Source organism: Anguilla anguilla, chromosome 7 (assembly GCF_013347855.1).
Source record: "Anguilla anguilla isolate fAngAng1 chromosome 7, fAngAng1.pri, whole genome shotgun sequence".
Classification (NCBI taxonomy): Eukaryota; Metazoa; Chordata; class Actinopteri; order Anguilliformes; family Anguillidae; genus Anguilla; species Anguilla anguilla.
Window position 1 is genome coordinate 1,582,391 of NC_049207.1, and position 22,191 is coordinate 1,604,581.

Genomic DNA, 22,191 nt, shown 5'->3' on the forward strand with positions numbered 1-22,191 from the left:
TGAAAAACTGCAGTAATGTATGTATCAGTGTTCTCTTTTTCTTAACATCAGTGATGATTTAACTTAATACTCCCTTTTCGAAATGTGTTTTATTTGTATTGTATTTTCATTTTTAACCTATGGCCCTTTCTTTCATAGGATTCCACTAGGTTGGGGCACTTTTTGTGATTAGCCATGATATGTGTGAGTAGGCTATTAATTAATGCCACTCAGAAAACAAATTTTCGACCAGACTGACACAGGAGCCATATAATCCATTCAATTTAATCTCCTTCTGTTTTCATCTGGAAGGATTCCTCCAGGCTTTTCATGGCTTTGTTGTGGGTTATATATCTCCAAAGAGAGGGGATGTCTGCAGGCTTAGCATCATATTCCTTGGCAAACTGCTTTTTAAACCTGTTGAAGACGTACTTCCAGTAGTCTGAGGCCTGGATGCTGGTGTCAGGCTGGATGCGCCAGTCAGGGTAAATGCTCTGATAGTCCTTGTATGGATGCCATTTCCCCTCTGTTTCACTTGACCAGAATTTTCTCTCACTGGCAACACTGGTGCAGCAGACCTCACACATTAATATACCGGAGTCCACAAATCTGTATCCCCCAATCCCCTGAGGACGGTGGATGGAGGCAAAGTGCTCTGTGTGGTATTTTCCACCTGCTTCACATGGGGTCTTGCAGAAGGGACACTGCTTCCCACAGCCAAACACCCTGTTAAACAGCTCCTTCTGTGGCTGAAAGGGCAGTGAGGTCAGCCTGGCCCTCACATCCCCACCCCTCTGAAACTCTGCAGTAAAGGACTCCTCCATTTCATCCACAAGCAACAACAAACACTGGGAAAAGTCTTCTGGCTTGGCAGTGTTTAAGGCCAGGACCACTTCAAGGGGTCTTTGGGGATGATGAGCTCCTGTAGGTCACTACAGATATCCTGAATGAACTGCTGAATGTTCTGGTCCTCCTCACCCCTTTTTGTCACTATTTCACTGGCCTTCATCTCTGCATTCTTAACGGCTTCCTTTAATCTTTTTACCATCACCTTCAGGTGCTTAATCTCAATGTTACTCAGACCATCTCCCTCAGAGAACTGCTTCACCATCTGTTCAAATATCCAGCCCTGCACAAAGCTCTCGTAGTTTGTTATGCAATTCACAAAGTTCTCAAAGTCATCATCTGAAAGCAGCTGCTTGAGAATTGAGAACTGGAAGAAGGATCGAGTGCTGAAATCAATGGCTTTCTGCCCTGTCAACAATTCATCCACAAGGTCAGGGCCCAGAGACTTCGTGATGTATTCCTTAACCGCTGGTGCAAGACAGTTGTAGGTGAACTCCTCTGCTTTCTTCTGACACTGGTCTCTTTCATTGAACAGGTCCTTAAAGTCAGTGCAGTATTGTTGCTTGAACTGCTCCAGACAGTGACGGGGATCATTTGCACGGATAAAATCCAAATGCATTTTTTGAAACTCCCGTGCTGCATGTCCACAGATGTGGATCTTCAACTTGGCCTGAAACTCAGCACTTGTTTCCAGATCCCTGTGCCTGTCCAGGTGTTCATCTACCATGCAAAACAAGTCGATCATGTATGTGTTATGGTAATCAGACCTTGTTCTCAGTTGTTCAGCTACAAACTGCCTGCTGCACTCAATGATGTAATCAACCACCTTCTGTGTCTTTATCTTCTGCTCATCTTCAAACAATTTGTTCCATATCTTTTTAAACATTCCTTTACTCTTCACTTTGAATGGCTCCATTCCATATTTAGACAAGTCACCAACTTTTGACAGCATTTCACGTACTGAGCTGCCTTTCATCTCTAAGTTAGCCCACAGCTGGCATTGGATATGTAGGACAATATCTCGTTTTTCCAGGCCACAGAACTGCAGTTCTTTCACAGCCTCATTCCACATCTTCTCAAATTCAGTCTCCAGCTCTTGATCTGACAGATCTTTACTTTTCCTGCAGTTCTCAATCAGGTCCAGCACCTTCTGCTCCATTGCAGCTGTATGGTTTTTCTTGATTTTCTCTAACCTGAACATACCCTTTCTAATCTCCACCGTGGCATCTAGCTTGTTTATAACAGAGTGCTCTGTCTCCTTCCGGATGGCTTTGGCTGAGTTCATGAATTCCTCTTTGTACTTCTCTACCAAGTGAACATGTCCCTCTGGTCTATCATAGAATTCAGTGAGATTGTCCACAATTCGCTTTTCCCCTTTAGCCAGTTCTACAAAGGCCTCATTTTTCAGGCTGCTCATCAAGTCCTCCACATTGGAGAATGGTTGAGACTGTGCTGCCACTGAACCAGAGTTTGACACCTTTGTCTCAGCTTGGCTTAACCAGGAGAACATGCTCTTCCTGAACTCCCACTCCAATTTGTTAAACTCAGTGCAAAGCTGAGCATAAGCATCGGCCACCAGGCTGTTGCGGAAACTGAAGATGAAGTTCTCATACTTCACTGCGCTCCACAAACTCCTGGTCCATTCTAGGAACTCAATGAATGTGTGTGGTGAGCTCTTTCCAGATTTGTGTTTCTTAAAATGCTCAATCACACTCTGCTTGAACAGATTAACAGACTCACTGTAGCCAGCATTCACCGGTGCCATGGGAGGGTTGCCATGCCAGAGCCCAGGGATGTACCAGGTGTTTCTCTCTGGATTGTACTCCATGACATCAGTAAATTTTTTGTTGTTTCCCCTCTTTTCCATTTTAGCTGCTGCTTGGGTCATCTCATTCAGCTGCTCCAGCAGAAGCTTCCTGTCCCTCAGGTTTTTGTCATGGGCAGAGAGGTCTGGGACATTCTGGTGCACAAATTGACAGCAGGGTTTTCTCCCAACTTCCTTCATGCGCAGGAAGGCATGCACCACAATCTGCAGGATGTCCTTCATCTCTGTGCAGTTCTCCATGGCGATGTTGATGACTGTGATGTCACTCAGCCCCACCACCAGAGTGGCCAGTTCATTATCATGCTCACAACTATCATCCAACTGGGCCAACTCTGCTGACTTCAGACCTTCAGTGTCAATAACCATGATGTAGTCACACCCAAGCTGCTCTTTAAAATCCTTGTTTACTTTGATGAGGAGCATGAAGGCCCCTCTCGTGCACCTGCCACTACTGACGGCAAACTGGACCCCGAACATGGTGTTCAGGAGGGTGGACTTCCCAGTGCTCTGCACCCCCAGTACAGTCACCACCCGGATCTTACATTTGTCCTGTGTTAGTTTATCAAGTTCCTTCAGAACCTGAGTCACCCACTGCAGAGGAATGTTGGATGCATCTCCATCCACCAGCTCCAGAGGGAAGCCTTCCTGCAGCAGCTCGGCAGCCAGACGTGGTAGGCCCTGAATTTCAGAGGTGAGGCCTTTGGGATGTGAGCAGGCCGACTCGTACAGCTGACCCATTTCCCGCAAGAAGTGCTCTGTCCCCAGAGAAGAACTGGAGATCTTCCTGTCCAACTCTGCAATGAGCTCCTTGTTTTCCTCAGAATTCTGACACTGTTCCTTGTACTCGGCCTGAAGGAGTGGAAGGCTTTTGCGTGACAGGTTGTCCAGGTCGATCCTCATCCACTTGAGGAAATACTTGCGCTCCTCTGTAGAACCGGACATTGCTTTGATGAAACGGGCCATAGACTCTGAGATGTTGTGAGCCCTCTGCTGTGCTCTGAGCTGCTGCTTCTGATCTGCAAGCTCATTCCTGTAAACTTCAATGTTTCTCTCCCCAGCATTTTTCATCCTGCACTCTTCCTTCTCCAGTTTGGCCAGCTGTTTCCATGCAGTCCCTTGCAAGGGCAGCTCTTTCTCCTTGAAGCTTGGTATATCAGATATCCTTCCAGTGATTTCATCAGCGTTCTGCTTGCCTCTCTGACAGTAAATGTAATCTTCATCAACCTGGATTCCAAGCTCATGGGCAACAGCAGACATCCGTTCAATGCTCATTTTGATCATGTTTCCTTCTAAAATTCCACTGATACCCAAACGCAGGGTTTTGATGAATTCTGCATCATTCATCTGCGGACCCCTTATGATGATGTTGCTGGTTTGTAGCTGTAACTCAGAAACACATCTGCTGAAATCATCTTCATTGAAGCTCTTGCTCTGTGAATTGATGATCCAGAACCAATGAGCCTTCTGGTGCTGGGACTCCAAAAATTTGTATTCAGACCCAAAATCATCACAAAACACAAATACGGCAGCAGAGTTGTGACAAAGGAAAGCGTACTGAGTTTCAAAGTCCCTGAGGTCCCCACGGAGGTTAGCTATAGCCAGTGGCTCAGAGAAGATGTCAATGTTTCTCTTCCCACAGGGCAGATACCAGCTGATCTCCACCAGCCCATTGGAAATCCTCTTTGGGTTGTCACCGCACTCCATGTTTTTGTGAACAAAGGTGTCATGGTACTGCTGAGGGTTGCTGAGAACTTGGTTCAGGATCTGAGACTTGGACAAGCTGCTGTTTCTCAGCCTCACAAACGAGACCATGGGGAGCTCAGAAAGAACAATGTTCTCCTCCACAAACCCTCTTTGGTCCTCCAAAGAGTGCGGCTTGTACTTTTTCACAATATCCCTCATGGCCCAGAGCATTAAAGTGCACTGCTGTGTATCACACTTAGGAAGGAGCAGAGGCACAGAGAACTGGCACATGGACATTTTCAAAACCATCTCCTGCTGGAGAAAGCCATCTGAGCAGAGAAACACAGCAGTTATGAGGTCCAGGGGGTTGACTCTGTTGCTGTGGCCCTGTGGATTGCGCAGGGTGTTCAGTAAGCTGTCCAGGTTTTGGGAAGTCATGTCCTGTTTTGAGGCGCACCTCACACTCCTAGCAGTCACATTCACCATCATTAACTTCCTCAGGAAACACCACGGCAGAGATTTCAGAGACTGGATGCTTTCATCACTTAAAGTCTCTCCATCAATCTCCAGCACCTTGCTCAGAGTCAGCTTGTTCTTCAGGTGGTGTTCCAGTCCCAAGTCACTCAACAGCACATCCAGAATAGTTCCTGTCATTGCGGAAAGAATTGCATTACTACATTTCTGTACAGTGACACACAATCCTTTTAAAATGACTAATAATAGATGTGAATGTAATACTTACAAAAAGGACCTGAACAATTCAGCATATTTTTATGAGGTTTAAAATCACAAGTATAAATATAAAATATGCATCCTCAAATGAATACATTTTGTCACTGACTTGTTTGTATGCATGTTGAGTTGGTCTTGCTGCAGATGACGTTTGGAAGGACTGCAGTGATGTTGAAAGTATATTCCATCCCAGGTCTCAGATCAGTAAGGACAGCTGTGGTGGTGTTGGGTGCGCATTTCTGTAATCTGGGCTCTTCTCCCTCACAGCTGTAGGTGATGTGGATCTCATGAGAAACTCCCTCCATGCTGACCGGTCTTTCCCAGCACAGTCTCACTGACCTGCTCATCACATCAGTGGCTTCCACCCTCCCAGGGGCAGATGGCTCTATTTGAGAGGACAGGGAGGGAGGTTTCAATCAGAGCTGTAATTTCTCTTAGCCAGCAAATTCTTATTATATTTTTCCAGAAAATGTGCAGGATATTTATGCAATAGTTTATCAATTTACTTGTAACTCTACAGTATAAAAAATCAGAAGACAACACACATATTCACATGCACACCTAAAAAGTACTACAGATCCTGGCAGATTCAATCCTAGATATCTTTGTACTTCAGAATTTGGAGACTTTATAGTCGACAAGAGGAAGTTTGCTTTGTACAAGTCAGTGTTTAAAACATCAGATATTAATTCTGTATCACAATGACTGATGTGAGGGCCACAGGCTAACAGTCATTAAGCTCGTTCGGGCTTGACTTTTCTGGAATGAGCCGTATTTGAGACCTATTCCACAATGAAGGCACAGAAAGTCATGAAAGGAGCAGTTGCATATTAGCAAATAGAAAGAGACTAAGAGATCACAGAATATACTCTGCTATTAAATTTATTGTGAGCTTAAAAAGTAATAGTCCCTGACCCTCACCAGTTAGATCACCTCAGAATTTAATGTTTTTTTTTTCTGTGGCAACCTGGGGAATTAAATAGGATGGAAAATGTAAGTTGTTGTACAGCCAATCAGATATAGGGGATGATTACAGTGGTATCCAAAAGTTTTGGGCACTACTCACTTGTGTGTATGCATGTTGAGCTGGTCTTGCTGCAGATGCCATTTGGAAGGACTGCAGTGAGGTGAAAGTATATTCCACCCCAGGTCTCAGATCAGTAAGGACAGCTGTGGTGGTGTTGGGTGCACATATCTGTGATCTGGGCTCTTCTCCCTCACAGCTGTAGGTGATGTGGATCTCATGATAAACTCCCTCCATGCTGACCGGTCTTTCCCAGCACAGAGTCACTGACCTGCTCTGCACATCAGTGGCTTCCACCCTCTCAGGGGCACATGGTTCTATTTGAGAGGACAGAGAGGGAAGGATCTCTAGCCTTTAAACAGGATATGTAAGACTTTATTCATTTATGTGTATCTGTACAAGATAAAAAAATCACATGACAACAAATACATATTGCTGGGTTATGACTGAAAATTTTCCTTACATGAAGCATTATACCTGCATTTGCATAAAATGTCTAATTGACCTTACGGTAACTGGAAAAAATATATTTCACAAATATATATTTACAAGCCAATATAACTAACTGTATGCTTTTTCACCCCATACAATTTATCAGCAAGAGCCGTATAAATTAAGTGCATTAGGGGGTCCAAGGATATGTCAATTGGAGGAGGCCCACATGGTTAGCGTTGGTATGGACTCCCTGATCCTAGCTTACGATTGGCCACAAATTGAATTTTTGAATATGGTGATTGAATGAATCTAATAGGCTGGAACAACAGTTCTTTGTCTCTGAAAACTATAAAAACTCATGTGTTGGACTTTATATCTTGGAAGACTGTACTTGTACTTCTTCCAGACCGGTTCATTTTATAAAAACATCAAATAGAGCTCCTGTTTCTTATTTTCAACACCATCATTTTTGTTACAAAATTCCTTACCAGACACTGGAACACTGAAAAGCACAGCTGATCCAGGCAGACTGCATCTTCCCCTAACTCTGAGTGACACTACGGCCATTAATGCACCTGTGGGGCTACCGGTCTCCGATAGCACAGGCATGGTCAGGATTTGCTCCCAGGCCAATACAGTAGAAACATGCTTTAACAGTATATTTCACACACTAAAAACATTTCCATTCCATATTTTATAATGTCAGGCTGCTTTTAACGGTAACAAGGGTAACAGACAAGGGTAAGAGACAATATACTCTTTCATTAATCTCAAAACTGAAATGATTTGTATATGGTTTGAAAACCTGTTTCTCTGTACCTGAGGCAGGTGTGCCAGGTGTGATGTGCTCAGCAGGTCTTGTGTCTCTCCGCTGGGTCCCAGATTCAAACACACCTATCTGTGATTCTTCCTTTTCTTTCTGCTCTTTCAAAGTTTCCTGTAAATCAGACCTTGATTTAACCCCCTTTTCATCCCCATTTTTACCCACAATTTGAAAAATCTCATTTCATTGAGAAGTGAGATTACATACTAATATTTAAAAAAAATGTAAGTACATGAAACACTGAAAAATACACAGAAAGAACACTGAAAATATCCCACTGCCTCTCTCCAGGACTGGAGTTTGGTCCCTGTTCTGGAGTTTGTGTAAGAACTCTCACCTCCTCCTTCGCCTGCTCATCCTCCTCCTGCTCTTCATCCTCCTCCTTCTTCTCCTCCTCCTTTGTAGTACACACAGTGTCTTTGGTGTCTTTACTCAAAGTCCCATCCATGGTGTCAGTATCTGCTAAACCACTCCTTGCGTCTGACTTATCTGGGTCTGCAGAGGAGGGCTGGGACTGGGCCAGGCATGAGGATGGGTCCTCTGGTGCTGGTTCTCGCCCCAGACCGGATCTGTTGTCTGTGGTCTCCTCCTGATGCCCAGAATCTGCTGCAGAGATGTTCAGAGACAGAGACCAGTCACACTCCCTGGTATATGAGGTCCAAGGAACGGTCCTCAACCCACATCATACACCATAAGTCCAACTTTTATGATTGGAAATCATAATAATGATGTGAAAAACGGTAAACTCATAGCCCCATATTTAAAAGGCTTTAACTGAGAAGACTAAATATTAAATAAGCATTCACCCCATACAATGTATATGCAAGAGGAGGTAGATCCCAGCAGCAGTATAAATTAAGTGCATTAGGGGGTCCAAGGAAAAGTTAATTGGAGGAGGCCCACATGGTTAGTGTTGGTATGGACTCCCTGATCCTAGCCTGCGATTGGCCACAAATGGAATTTTTGAATATGGTGATTAAACAAATCTAATAGGCTGGAACAACAGTTCTTTGTCTCTGAAAACTACATAAACTCATGTATTCAATTTTATATATCTGAAGACAGTACCTGTACTTCTTCCTGACCGGTCATTTTATAAAAACATCAAATAGAGCTCCTGTTTGTTATCTTTATTTTCCACACCATCATTTTTGTTACAAAATTCCTACCAGACACTGGCACACTGAAAAGCACAGCTGATCCAGGCAGACTGCATCTTCCCTAACTCTGAGTGGCACTATGGCCATTAATGCACCTGTGGGGCTACCGGCCTCCGATAGCACAGGCATGGTCAGGATTTGCTCCCAGGCCAATACAATAGAAACATGCCTTAACAGTTTATTTTACACACTAAAAACATTTCCATTCCATATTTTATCATGTCAGGTTGTATTTAATAAAGGGTAACAGAAAATATACTCTTTCATTAATTTCAAAACTGAAATTATTTGTATATGATTTGAAAACCGGTTTCTTTGTACCTGGGGCAGGTGTGTCAGGTGTGATGTGCTCAGAAGGTATTGTGTCTGTCTGCTGGTTCTCAGACTCCAACAGACTTGTCTGTGATTCGTCCTTTTCTTTCCTCTCTTTCAAAGTTTCCTGAAAACCAGACTTTCATTTACCCCCCTTTTCATCCCCCTTTTACCCACAATTTGGGAAATCTCATTTCATTGAGAAGTGAGATTACATGCTGATATTTAAAAAAAATGTAAGTACATGAAACACTGAAAAATACACACAAAGAACATTGAAAAGATCCCACTGCGGCCCTCCAGGACTAGAGTTTGGTCCCTGTTCTGGAGTTTGTATAAGAACTCTCACCTCCTCCTTCTCCAGCTCATCCTCGTCCTTCTCCTCATCCTCCTGATCTTCATCCTCCCCCTCCTTCTCCTCTTCCTGTGCACTACGCACAGTGCGTTTGGTGTCTTTACTCAAAGTCCCGTCCGTGGTGTCAGTATCTGCTAAACCACTCTTTGCGTCTGACTTATCTGGGTCTGCAGAGGAGGGCTGGGACTGGGCCAGGCATGAGGATGGGTCCTCTGGTGCTGGTTCTGGCTCCAGACCGGATCTGTTGTCTGTGGTCTCCTCCTGATGCCCAGAATCTGCTGCAGAGATGTTCAGAGACAGACCACAGTCACACTCCCTGCTATAAGAGGAGCAAGAAAGGGTCCACAACCCTTATCATCCACCCCCACGTAAAAATGTGATAATTGGACATCATAATAATGACTTGAAAAAGGGTAAACTCATAGCCTATATTTATATGGTTTTAAATGAGAAGTCTAAATATTAAGTTTGCATTTAGCCCATACAATGTATCTTCAAGAGGAGGTAGATCCCAGCAGCAGTATAAATTAAGAGCATTAGGGGGTCCAAAGATATGTCAATTGGAGGAGGCCCACATGGTTAGTGTTGGTATGGACTCCCTGATCCTAGCCCGTGATTGGCCACAAATTGAATTTTTGAATATGGTGATTGAACGAATCTAATAGGCTGGAACAACAGTTCTTTGTCTCTGAAAACTATATAAACTCATGTGTTGGACTTTATATCTTGGAAGACTGTACTTCTTCCCGACCGGTCGTTTTTATTAAAACATCAAATAGAGCTCCTGTTTGTCATCTTTATTTTCCACACCATCATTCCTACCAGACACTGGAACACTGAAAAGCACTACTGATCCAGGCAGACTGCATCTTCCCTAACTCTGAGTGGCAATATGGCCATTAATGCACCTGTGGGGCTACCGGCCTCCGATAGCACAGGCATGGTCAGGATTTGCTCCCAGGCCAATACAGTAGAAACGTGCTTTACCAGTTTATTTTACACACTAAAAACATTTTCATTTCATATTTTATCATGTCAGGCTGCATTTAATAAAGGGTATCAGACAATATACTCTTTCATTAAGTTTATCGTGGACTCAGAAGGCACTGCTGTTATAGCACTAGCCCCCCACCTTCACCAGGTAGGTTACCAAAATTCAATTCTCTTCTACTGTGGCAACCTGGGGAATTAAAGTGGTTGGAAAATGTAAGGTATTCTACAGCCAATCAGATACAGGGGATGATTAGTGGTCAGATGTAGCAAGTTAGTTTATTTGTGGGGATTTGGCCAGGACCAGGACCCCTTCTCCCAAACTGTGCTGGGACACTGGGTTTCTCTTTAGACCAGAGGGAAGAGTGCCCCCTACTGGCCCAACAACACCTCTTCCAGCAGCAACTTGGTTTTCCCAGGAGGACTCCAATACAAGTGTGAACCAAAAACACAGATTTCAAAACACACAGTTATTAAAACACACAGTTAGCCAAGTGTCCTCTTCATGGGGTCCTCACCTTTACTGACGGTCTTATCTTTAGACACACTCACACTCTCCTTTGAGTCTTCAGGTTCCTTCAATGAAAAACACCACAGGCAGTATATTCATATTTGCATGTCTTGTTACTTAATAGCTTATATATTCTGGAGCTGGCTTTTTATTATTGGACTTTCACAGCACTGCTGTGAATTTCAGGACATGCACAATTTATGATCAAATATGTGCATACCAGCAGCTGTCAAACAAGGTCCCAAATAATAAATGATTAAAACTTTTACTTCGTCAGAGTGATTATCAACAGTGAGAACCTTCCTTGGAAAACTTACCTTAGCCTCATCTTCAAGGTACTCCACGGCATCTTCAAATACCTGCAAAAGAGCCACACCAAAACCCCTGTGTAAGAGCTGCAGTAGAGTTTAATAAGGCTAGTTTGAATGTCTTTGGCAAGTGCGGCAGAGGTGAGTAATTCAGCCGAGACCTGTCAGTCATCCAAGCTGACCAATCACATGCTTCTGAGACAGACGTCTGGGTGTGTCTGAATGTGAGTCAAGTATTGGGGGCTGCAATGTTTGGTTTTTGGTGTATTTAAGCACTTATTTGCCTAATTTAAGTAAAACTTAAATAGCCATTTGCCTAAAAAGGTCCTTCAGGACTGGAATTAAACCTGCAGACACTGCGGCCCTCCAGGACTGGAGGTAAACCTGCAGACACTGCAGCCCTCCAGGACTGGAGGTAAACCTGCAAACACTGCAGCCCTCCAGGACTGGAGTTAAACCTGCAGCCATTGCATCCCTCCAGGACTGGAGTTTTGTCCCTGCTCTGGAGTTGGTGGAAGAACTCTCACCTCCTCCTCCCTTTGTGGTACACACAGTGTCTTTGGTGTCTTTACTCAAAGTCCCATCCATGGTGTCAGTATCCGCTAAACCACTCTTTGCCTCTGACTTATCTGGGTCTGCAGAGGAGGGCTGGGCCTGGGCAGAGCATGAGGATGGGTCATCTGGTGCTGGTTCTGGGCCCAGACTGGATCTGGTGTCTGTGGTCTCCTCCTGATACTCAGAATCTGCACCAGAGATGTTCAGAGACAGACCACAGTCACACGCCCTGGTATAAGAGGAGCAAGGACGGGTCCTCAACCTTTATCATCCACCCAAAGTCAAATTTAGATTAAAAGTGAGATTATTTGTATATGGTTTGAAAACCGGTTTCTTTGTACATGGAGCAGGTGTGCCAGGTGTGATGTGCTCAGCAGGTATTGTGTCTCTCTGCTGGTTTTCAGATTCCAACAGACTTGTTTGTGATTTGTCCTTTTCTTTCTAATATTTCAAAGTTTCCTGTAAATCAGACTTTTATTTACCCTTTTTTACCCACAGTTTGGGAAATTTCATTTAATTGTGAATTGACACTGCATTCTGATATTGCACACAAACATCGTTTCAGCACGAATAGTTCTACTAGAAAACTATTTAATCTAAAATAAGCAATAAGGAATGACTGAACAAGTAAACTAATCAAATGGTGGAAAATGAATGCAGTTCAGCAAACTAGCTGCATCTATAACAAGCTAGGTATGATTTCTTAACATCCTTGAAATTGGCAGCCAACTTTATTCAGGGTTAATGTACCAGTATTTGTAAGCCTGCTGGTTAAAAATCAGTAGATTTTGCCTGCAGATAGACATTTATACATGTCCACTATATACAGTATTTTCACTGGATCAAGTACTGACACCCAGAGCGGGTTGTCTAAAGTTTGCTCACTGATCAGATTAAAAACGTGTGTGAGTTACTGAGCTATTCTGTGTGCTAGTACACACTTTATTTTTTGAAGTGTCATCTTAGATCTGTGTATCCTGAAATTAAATGAATCCCCCTTCATTGTAATCACAGCATTTATTCACATGATTTCAATCAATATATCCATCCCTGACATGTTCATGTCCCTGAGATTCAACTGTAGCTGCTGCAGTGAATTATTGACTCACCTCGAGTAATTCAAAGTGATTTTCAAAAGTGTGTAACTGATGCTGCACAGAAATAAAGACTGACTGATTAGCCAGGGTGTACCTCTGAGTCATCTGGGAGTTTGTGTGACCATCAGAGTGGGTGTGGCTTTGGGAGTGGGTGTGGTTATCAGAGTGGGAGAGTGGGTGTGGCTCTTGCTGATTGGGTGCTCAGGCACTTCCTGCCAGTCAGAGTCTAATACAGAGGGACAATAAAGCAAACAGAATGGCAGCCATCACAATGTAGGAAGATCCCTCTACACACGATAAAACACTGGCTCTAAAGTTCTTTTCAAAACTCTCAATTTAAATAGTCTACAAAAATATTATGATATTTTAATATATTCTGTGCTCTCACACTTTAGCCTTGCGCATGAGCAGGTCCGTTTCATCTGTCTTTTCAAAGTCTTGCTAAATCCTCCATTATATTAGTAATCTGCCAAGGTGGAAAAGCAGGTGGCTTTTAAGGGACTGGTTTATTGCATGTTATGGCCAAGACACAGCTTTAATTTAAGAGAGTAAGTTCAGCCATTTGAATCCTGCACCTTAATTTGCACTCAGATTAATTCACAATTATTAAAAGTGGATTTGACCATGCACTAAATGCACTTTTGCCATGCACTTCAGACCATGAGCTAAGATGGTAAATGGTAAATGGACTGCATTTATATAGCGCTTTTATCCAAAGCGCTTTACAATTGATGCCTCTCATTCGCCAGAGCAGTTAGGGGTTAGGTGTCTTGCTCAAGGACACTAGGGGACCTGGGTGCTAGCTTGCTATCCTTACCTGTGACAGGGTCCTTGCAGAGCAATTCTGGAGCTGCATTCACTGCAGCACTGGGAGAAATCCACCTGCCTCAATCTGGGCAAACATCATACAATTACAGCACAGTCAAAGCACCTTTTACAACATTTAGAAGTGTTAGGGGTTGGAGATGAAGGACAGCCAAGAATTTGCTTTCTTCACTATTTTAAAATATAAATCGAGTTGGCAGAAGAATCTATACGACTGAAATAGGTTTTTAGCTAGTTGAATTGTCTTGTATTTTTGTGAATAAACAATGGTCATTTTAGTCAGGTGCATTAAGGATTCAGAAGTGTTCACTTCACAAGTGATTGTTACCTGTAGATCAATTCTACTTCTCATTGTCAACATGAACTTTGCTATATAAGGCCAATACATCTTATTGAAATCTCAATAAGATATTTTCACGATTATCTCTTGAGTAGTCTAGTTGTGGAACAAAAGCTGTGAATCTCTTCCAGGAAAATTAAACCGAAAGTGTTTATGTCACCAAAGGGTAATCTTGGGAGTGGACAGTTGAAAAGGATTACATTACATTACATTTATTTAGCAGATGCTCTCATTCAGAACGAATTAGAATGCAGGAAAACATTAATAAGTTCAACTTGATTTATTAAGTAATTGTGTCAGACGTGACTAACAACATGTCAATAGAAAAGAGAATATGACATCACTAAACCCAAATGAACTATACTAAGAAAAAACGAATAGCTAATCCTTAACTCAAACCGATTATATAGCCTACGTAGCAAACCATATTCCTGCACGATCCTTAGCGATAAACCTGGTGCTAGTCTGACATAAACCAATTCTTTTTCTTCACTTACCTGAAAAATCGATTCTAAAATTAATCCACAACGTTTTTCTGCATAAAAAGAAAGCGAAGTAGGAATGTAAAATCGGAATCTTTTTCACAGACTGTTGCTCCAAACCGGGCGCGTTTGACACTGAAACAACGATTGACTGCCAGGCAATTTTATATGCAAGCAAAGTTTCGTTTAGGGGGAAAGGGTGTGTGTTCACTGTATTTAATTTGTTAGATTACTTCTAGTTCTCATTGTCAACCAGACCTTGCTTCATATAGGCAAAGCCGCCCATTCAAACTCTCCCAAAAAGCAAAAACTTTGCTATCTAAGGCAAATAAATATTATTGAAATATCTTCGTTAATGATAAACTCTTGGGAAGTCTAGCTGTGGAACAAAAGCTGTACATCTCTTCCAGGAAAACTAAACCGAAAGTGTTTATATCACCAAACCGAGCCGGAATTTCAACGTTTATTCACGGGTGAATCAACGTCGTGGATGTCGTGGATCAAGGTTGAATCACTGTTAAATTTTGTTTCTATTTTGAAAGCTGTCAACATTGATATCGCGACGTTGTTTCAACGTTTCAGTATCTAAAAATATAAGAACATATTGCAGACATCCTTAGAGGCTATGCAATATAATTTTTTTAACCACTAATGCAAATTAACTATGGCAAGCAAGAACGAAAAATGCTGATATTTAACACATACTGATTACATATGTAGCAAGCCCTTAAAAGAGAAACTCCTGGGTACTCCGGTTTCCTCCCACAGTCTGAAAACATGCTGCTTAGGTTAACTGGAGAGCCTGAATGGCCCCTAGGTATGAGTGTGTGAGTGAATGGTATGTGTGTGATAGAGTGAGGATCTGTCCAGGGTGTATTCCTGCCCAATGCACAGGACAGGCTCCAGTCAGGTGTTTAGAATGCTGTGGTTGGCACAGTGGTAAGCTGTTGGTTGGCGCGTGGTAGATTTACAGAATTCTCTGTTGCAATGGTTCATATTAAATGTGCTGGGTGGTAGATTTACTGCATTCTCTGTTTGAGTTCATTGGATCTGGTTTCTTGTAAATAGTGCTGATCTCTTCAGAATAAACTGGAGCCATTGAGAGGAGATGATGTTCCCTTTGTTTGGTTGTCTTTATGTTTTTTTTTTAAATGTGTTTAAACTGGATGGGTGGGCCTGTGATAGTCTGCTGCAGGTTAGCCTGAGCTCACCTGCCTTTTGCTCCGGCCTCACCTGGACAGGAGTCACCTCTTTAGCTTCTGTGTGCTTCATCACCCTTTTCCTGTCCCCTGACTGAATGATTTATTCCACAAGGGACAGACTGATTTTCCCTGCTCCTCTCAGGAGCTCTGGGTTTGATTGGAAACACTTTCCCTGCACTTTGTGAAGAGGCTGCTGGATATACAAGTATGAGTGATTATGCATTTGCTTTGTTGTTCTGAAATGTGTGAAGACAGTGGAATCTGCTGAACGTCTTGGAGCAGTATTTGGTTCCCCTCAGTTTGTTGGAGGAACAGTGTGGTGAATCCTGGGTAAATATCTGCTTTGATCTAATTTTTAGTCACTTTTTAAATGTCTGACTCAACTACCTCCTGCCCCCATAATGTGTTGAGTCCTGGTGTAGCACACCCTGTCTCTGACTCAAAGTGGACAGACTCCAGTGACTGAGTCCTGGTTGATTGTAAGACTAGAAAGGTTCAAGCTTTCATCTTTATGCCCCTTTCATTGATAAACATGGAAAAAAAATTTTCCCCAGTGCAGGTAATTACATTCGGCACAAGTGTGAATTGTGTATTTTTAGCTACCTGAGACAGAAGGTAAAGCCAGCAGCAATGATGTGATGTTAAATGGATTTACTGCCATCTAGTGGTAGAATGAAGATACTGCCATAGTCTTCAGGCAGCTCAGTTGTTCAGGCAGTGAAGAAAATAAGGGACTGTTCATCAAGTTCAGATGAAATTAAACATTTATTTTGATTATGCCATTTGTGAAAGTAATAAGTGCTCAAACATGTGGTGAAATACATCAATTTTACTAAGTGCAAAGAAGCTAAACAAATTTTGAATCCAGCTTTCTAAAAAAGAAAAATAAACAGTCATCATGAAAGCTATAAGGGCGGCACAGTGGTGCAGTCCTGGGTTCGAATCCCAGGGCATTTCTGTGTGGAGTTTGCATGTCTTCCCACAGTCCAAAGACATGTCGGCAGCCAGTGAATTTCTATATTAAGGCTTATAAAGTTTAACATTGTAACAAGAAATCATGTGTTTAAACTATTTGAAGAATGTGAATGGATGAAAGCTATGCTATTGTGTAAACAGATTATCAAGGAACTTAATAATGTATGACTTCAAACAGCCAAGCTAGCAGTGATGAAGAGCTGATAATATTACCAATAATACATGAAGGTTATGTGTTTTATTAATAGAAAAGATTTATTATAGGAAGCATAGAAAAAAAACATAAAATGTCATTTGTATTTTCGTTAAAAGTATTCTTTTTGATATAGACGTCACAAAATTAACAAAATTAAAATATCTCAGCCTTAGCTGAGATAACAGGGACGGTAAGTCATTACCTGATTATGCATCCAAGCAATGGAATAATGAACAAAGCTCAGCCATGCTAACTCAGACAGTGTGTATAGATAAAAGCTGCACAGGTTATGATAGAGGTAACATCACCTCTTAGCATGTATATGGTTTCATATGTATAATGACTGGTTGAGGGTATTACCTGTATCTGAGTATCAGAGACAGCTCAATGAAGGCTGCAAAAATGCTGTAATGTGTGCATCAGTGATTATCTCTCTTTCTTAACATCAGTGATGATTTAATTTAATGCTCCCTTTTTGACATGTGTTTTATTTTATTGTATTTTATTTTTAACCTATGGCCTTTTCTTTCATAGGATTCAACTTGGTTGGGGAACTTTTTGTGATTAGCCATGATATGTGTGAGTAGGCTATTAATTAATGCCACTCAGAAAATAAATTTTCAACCTGACTGACACAGGGGCCATATAATCCATTAAATTTAGTCTCCTTCTGTTTTCATCTGGAAGGATTCCTCCAGGCTTTTCATGGCTTGGTCGTGCGTTATATCTCTCCAAAGAGAGGGGATGTCTGCAGGCTTAGCGTCATATTCCTTGGCAAACTGCTTGTTAAACCTGTTAAAGACGTACATCCAGTAGTCTGAGGACTGGATGCTGGTGTCAGGCTGGATGCGCCAGTCAGGGTAAATGCTCTGATAGTCCTTGTATGGATGCCATTTCCCCTCTGTTTCACTCGACCTGAATTTTCTCTCACTGGCAACACTGGAGCAGCAAACATTAATCAGTAATTCAGAGGATTCCTCATATCTGTAACCCCCGATCCCCTGAGGACGGTGAATGGAGGCAAAGTGCTCTGTGTGGTTCTTGCCGCCTGCTTCACATGGGGTCTCGCAGAAGGGACACTGCCTCCTACAGCCAATCACCCTGTTAAACAGCTCCTTCTGTGGCTGAAAGGCCAGTGAGGTCAGCCTGGTTATCAAATCCCCACCTTTCTGAAACTCTGCAGTAATGGACTGCTCCATTTCATCCACAAGCACTTTCAGACACCGGGAAAAGTCTTCTGGCTTGGCAGTGTTTAAGGCCAGGACCACTTCAAGGGGGTCTTTGGGGATGGTGAGCTCCTGTAGGTCACTACAGATATCCTGAATGAACTGCTGAATGTTTCGGTCTTCTTCACCCCTTTCTCTCACTCTTTCATTGGCCTTCATCTCTGCATTCTTAATGGCTTCCTTTAATCGTTGAACCATCACCTTCAGGTGCTTAATCTCAATGTTCCTGAGACCATCACCCTCAGAGAACTGCTGTACCATCTGCTTCAATATCCAGTCCTGCACAAAGGCTTCATAATTACTTATGTAAGTCTCAAAGTTCTCAAAGTCATCATCTGAAAGCAGCTGCTTGAGAATTGAGAACTGGAAGAAGGATCGAGTGCTGAAATCAATACCTTTCTGCCCTTTCAACACTTCATCCACAAGGTCAGGGCCCAGAGACTTGGTGATGTATTCCTTCACCGCAGGTGCAAGACAGTTGTTGGTGAACTCCTCTGCTTTCTTCTGACACTGGTCTCTTTTACTGAACAGGTCCTTAAAGTCAGTGCAGTACTGTTGCTTGGACTGTTCCAGACAGTGACATGGATCATTTGCACGGATAAAATTCAAATGCATTTTTTGAAACTCCCGTGCTGCGTGTCCACAGATGTGGATCTTCAGACCGGCCTGAAACTCAGCACTTGTTTCCAGATCCCTGTGCCTGTCCAGGTGTTCATCTACCATGCAAAACAAGTCGATCATGCATGTGTTATGGTAATCAGACCTTGTTTTCACTTTTTCAGCTACAAACTGCCTGGTGTGCTCGATGATGTGATCAACCACTTTTTGTGTCTTTACCTTCTGCTCATTATCCAAAAATTTGTTCCACATCTTTTGAAGCATTCCTTTACTCTTCACTTTGAATGGCTCCATTCCACATGAAGACAAGTCATCCACTTTGAACAGCATTTCACGTACTGAGCTGCCTTTTTTCTCTAAGTTAACCCACAGCTGGTGGAAGATGTCTTGGACAATGTCTCGGTTTTCCAGGCCAGGGAACTGCAATTCTGCCACAGTCTCGTTCCACATCTTCTCAAATTCGGCCTCCAGGTGTTCATCTGCCAGATCTTTACTTTTCCTGCATTTCTCAACCAGGTCCAGCACCTTCTGCTCCATTACAGCTGTATGATTTTTCTTGATTTTCTCTAACCTGATCATACCCTTTCTAATCTCCACTGTGGCATCTAGCCTGTATTTAACAGAGTTCTCTGTCTCCATCCGGATGGTTTTGGCTGTGTTGATGAATTCCTCCTTGTACTTCTCTACCAAGTGAATGTGTCCTTCTGGTCTATCATAGAATTCAGTGAGATTTTTCAAAATGAGCTTTTCTGCTTTTTCCAGTTCTACAAAGGCCTCATATTTCAGGCTGCTCATCAAGTTATCCACATCGGAGGATGGCTGAATCTGTGCTGCTATTGTGCCAAAGTTTGACACCTTTGTCTCAGCTTGGCTTAACCAGGAGTACATGCTCTTCCTGAACACCCACTCCAATTTGTTGAACTCAGTGCAAAGCTGAGTATAAGCATCAGCCACCAGGCTGTTGCGGAAACTGAAGATGAAGTTCTCATATTTTACTGCGCTCCACAAACTCTTGGTCCATTCAAGGAACTCAATGAATGTGTGTGGTGAGCTCTTTCCAGATTTGTGTTGCTGAAATGTCTTGATCACACTCCGCTTGAACAGATTCACAGACTCACTGTAGCCAGCATTCACCGGTGCCATGGGAGGGATGCCATGCCAGAGCCCAGGGATGTACCAGGTGTTTCTCTCTGGATCGTACTCCATGACATCAGTAAATTTGTGGTTGTTTCTCCTCTTCTCCATCTTAGCTGCTGCTTGGGTCATCTCATTCAGCTGCTCCAGCAGAAGCTTCCTTTCCCTCAGGTTATTTTCATGGGCAGAGACATCTGGTACATTCTGGTGCACAAACTGACAGCAGGGTTTTCTCCCAACTTCTTTCATGCGCAGGAAGGCATGCACCACAATCTGCAGGATGTCCTTCATCTCTGTGCAGTTCTCCATGGCGATGTTGATGACTGTGATGTCACTCAGCCCCACCACCAGAGTGGCCAGTTCATTATCATGCTCATAACTGTCATCCAACTGGGCCAACTCTGGGGACTTCAGACCTTCAGTGTCAATAACCATGATGTAATCACACGCAAGCTGCTTTTTAAAATCCTTGTTTACTTTGATGAGGAGCATGAAGGCCCCTCTTGTGCACCTGCCACTACTGACGGCAAACTGGACCCCGAACATGGTGTTCAGGAGGGTAGACTTCCCAGTGCTCTGCACACCCAGTACAGTCACCACTCGGATCTTACATTTGTCCTGTGTTAGTTGATTGAGTTTCTTCAGAACCTGAGTCACCCACTGCAGAGGAATGTTGGATGCATCTCCATCCACCAGCTCCAGAGGAAAGCCTTCCTGCAGCAGCTCGGCAGCCAGACGTGGCAGGGGCTGAATCTTAGGGGTGGGGCCTTCAGGGAGTGAGCAGGCCGACTCATACAGCTGACCCATTTCCCGCAAGAAGTGCTCTGTCCCCAGAGAAGAACTGGAGATCTCCCGGTCCAACTGTGCAATGAGCTCATTGTTTTCCTCAGAATTCTGACATTGTTCTTTGTACTCTGCCCGAAGGAGTGGAAGGCATTTGCGTGACAGGTTGTCCAGGTCGATCCTCATCCACTTGAGGAAATACTTGCGCTCCTCTGTGGAACCGGACATTGCAGAGATGAAACGGAACATAGACTCTGAGATTTTGTGAGCCGTCTGCTGCTCTCTGAGCTTCTGCTTCTGATCTGCAAGCTCATTCCTGTAAACTTCTATGTTTTTCTTCCCAGCATTTTTCATCCTGCACTCTTCCCTCTCCAGTTTGGCCAGCTGTTTCCATGCAGATCCTTGCAAGGGCAGCTCTTTCTCCTTGAAGCTTGGTATATCAGAATCCTTCCTGTGATTTCATCAGCGTTCTTCTTGCCCCTCTGACAGTTGATATAATCTTCATCAACCTGGATCCCAACGTCAGGGCAACAGCAGACATCCCTTCAACACTCATTTTGACCATGTTTCCCTTTAAAATGTCAGCCATAGCTGAACGCAAGTAACTCACAAATTCTGCATCGTTCATCTGCGAACCCTTTATAATGATGTTACTGGGTTTTATCTCTAACTCAGAAACACATCTCTTGAAGCCATCCGTATTGAAGCTCTTGCTCTGTGAATTGATGATCAAGTACAAATTAGCCTGTTTCTTGGAGTCCAAAATTTTGTAATCAAACCCAAAATCATCACAAAACACAAATTTGGCAGCAGAGGTTTGACAGAGGAAATCGTATTGAGTTTCAAAGTCCCTGAGGTCCCCACGGAGGTTAGCTATAGCCAGTGGCTCAGAGAAGATGTCAATGTTTCTCTTCCCACTGGGCAGATACCAGCTGATCTCCACCAGCCCGTTGGCAATCCTCCTTGGGGTGTTACCGCACTCCATGTTTCTGTGAACAAAGGTTTCGTGGTGCTCCTGAGGGCTACTGAGAAGCTGGTTCAGAATGTGAGACTTGGACATGCTGCTGTTTCCCAGCCTCACAAAAGAGATCATGGGGAGCTCAGAGACAACAATGCTCTCCTCCACAAACCCTTTTGGGTCTCTCAAAGAGTGCGGCTTGTACTTTTTCACAATATCCCTCATGGCCCAGAGCATTAAAGTGCACTGCTGTGTGTCACATTTAGGAAGCAGCAGAGGCACAGAGAACTGGCACATGGACATTTTCAAAACCATCTCCTGCTGGAGGAAGCCATCTGAGCAGAAAAACACAGCAGTTATGAGGTCCAGGGGGTTGACTCTGTTGCTGCTGGCCTGTGGATTGCACAGGGTGTCCATTAAGCTGTCCAGGTTCTGGGAAGTCATGTCCTGTTTTGAGGTGCACCTCACACTCCTAGCAGTCACATTCACCATCATCAACCTCCTCAGGAAACACCACGGCAGAGATTTCAGAGACTGGATGCTTTCATCAGTTAAAGTCTCTCCATCAATCTCTAGCACCTTGCTCAGAGTCAGCTTGTTCTTCAGGTGGTATTTCAGTCCCAAGTCACTCAACAGCTCATCCAGACTAGTTCCTGTCATTGCGATGGAAGCTGCGTTAGTCCATGAATGTATAGAGACAAATAATCTATTTAAATTCTTAATCCACAACAACCATATATGATTGGTATTCATAATGAAAGGGTAAACGCATAGCCCCGTATTTATGAGATTTTAAATCACAAGTCAAAATACTAAA

At 43.2% G+C, this 22,191-nt stretch overlaps 3 protein-coding genes across 5 annotated transcripts in view; all 3 read right to left on the minus strand.

The window, feature by feature from the left end:
* The window catches only part of LOC118231724 (titin-like), a 237,812-nt gene that overhangs the window by 170,125 nt on the left and 45,496 nt on the right, over positions 1 to 22,191 (minus strand). The gene's annotated exons all lie outside the window — the stretch shown is intronic.
* LOC118231726 (interferon-induced very large GTPase 1-like) overlaps positions 1 to 22,191 on the minus strand; it is a 53,155-nt gene that overhangs the window by 30,846 nt on the left and 118 nt on the right. The window contains exons 1-5 of one of the 2 annotated variants that reach the window (XM_035425852.1): positions 10,993 to 11,033; positions 10,683 to 10,740; positions 9,169 to 9,452; positions 8,829 to 8,946; positions 5,175 to 5,450 (exon numbers count right to left, since the gene is read on the minus strand). In XM_035425852.1, the coding sequence (XP_035281743.1) occupies positions 5,175 to 5,412 (238 nt within the window). In that variant the 5' untranslated portion in view covers positions 5,413 to 5,450; positions 8,829 to 8,946; positions 9,169 to 9,452; positions 10,683 to 10,740; positions 10,993 to 11,033. Of the gene's footprint in view, positions 1 to 5,174; positions 5,451 to 8,828; positions 8,947 to 9,168; positions 9,453 to 10,682; positions 10,741 to 10,992; positions 11,034 to 22,191 lie in introns of those variants that run through there. The other variant, XM_035425851.1, reaches the window with a different exon arrangement.
* LOC118231728 (up-regulator of cell proliferation-like) lies at positions 17,162 to 22,037 on the minus strand. Its single transcript, XM_035425854.1, is given in 3 exon segments — positions 17,162 to 20,859; positions 20,862 to 20,936; positions 20,939 to 22,037. Coding segments are annotated over 3 exon segments (4,716 nt in total). The 5' UTR covers positions 22,035 to 22,037; the 3' UTR covers positions 17,162 to 17,314.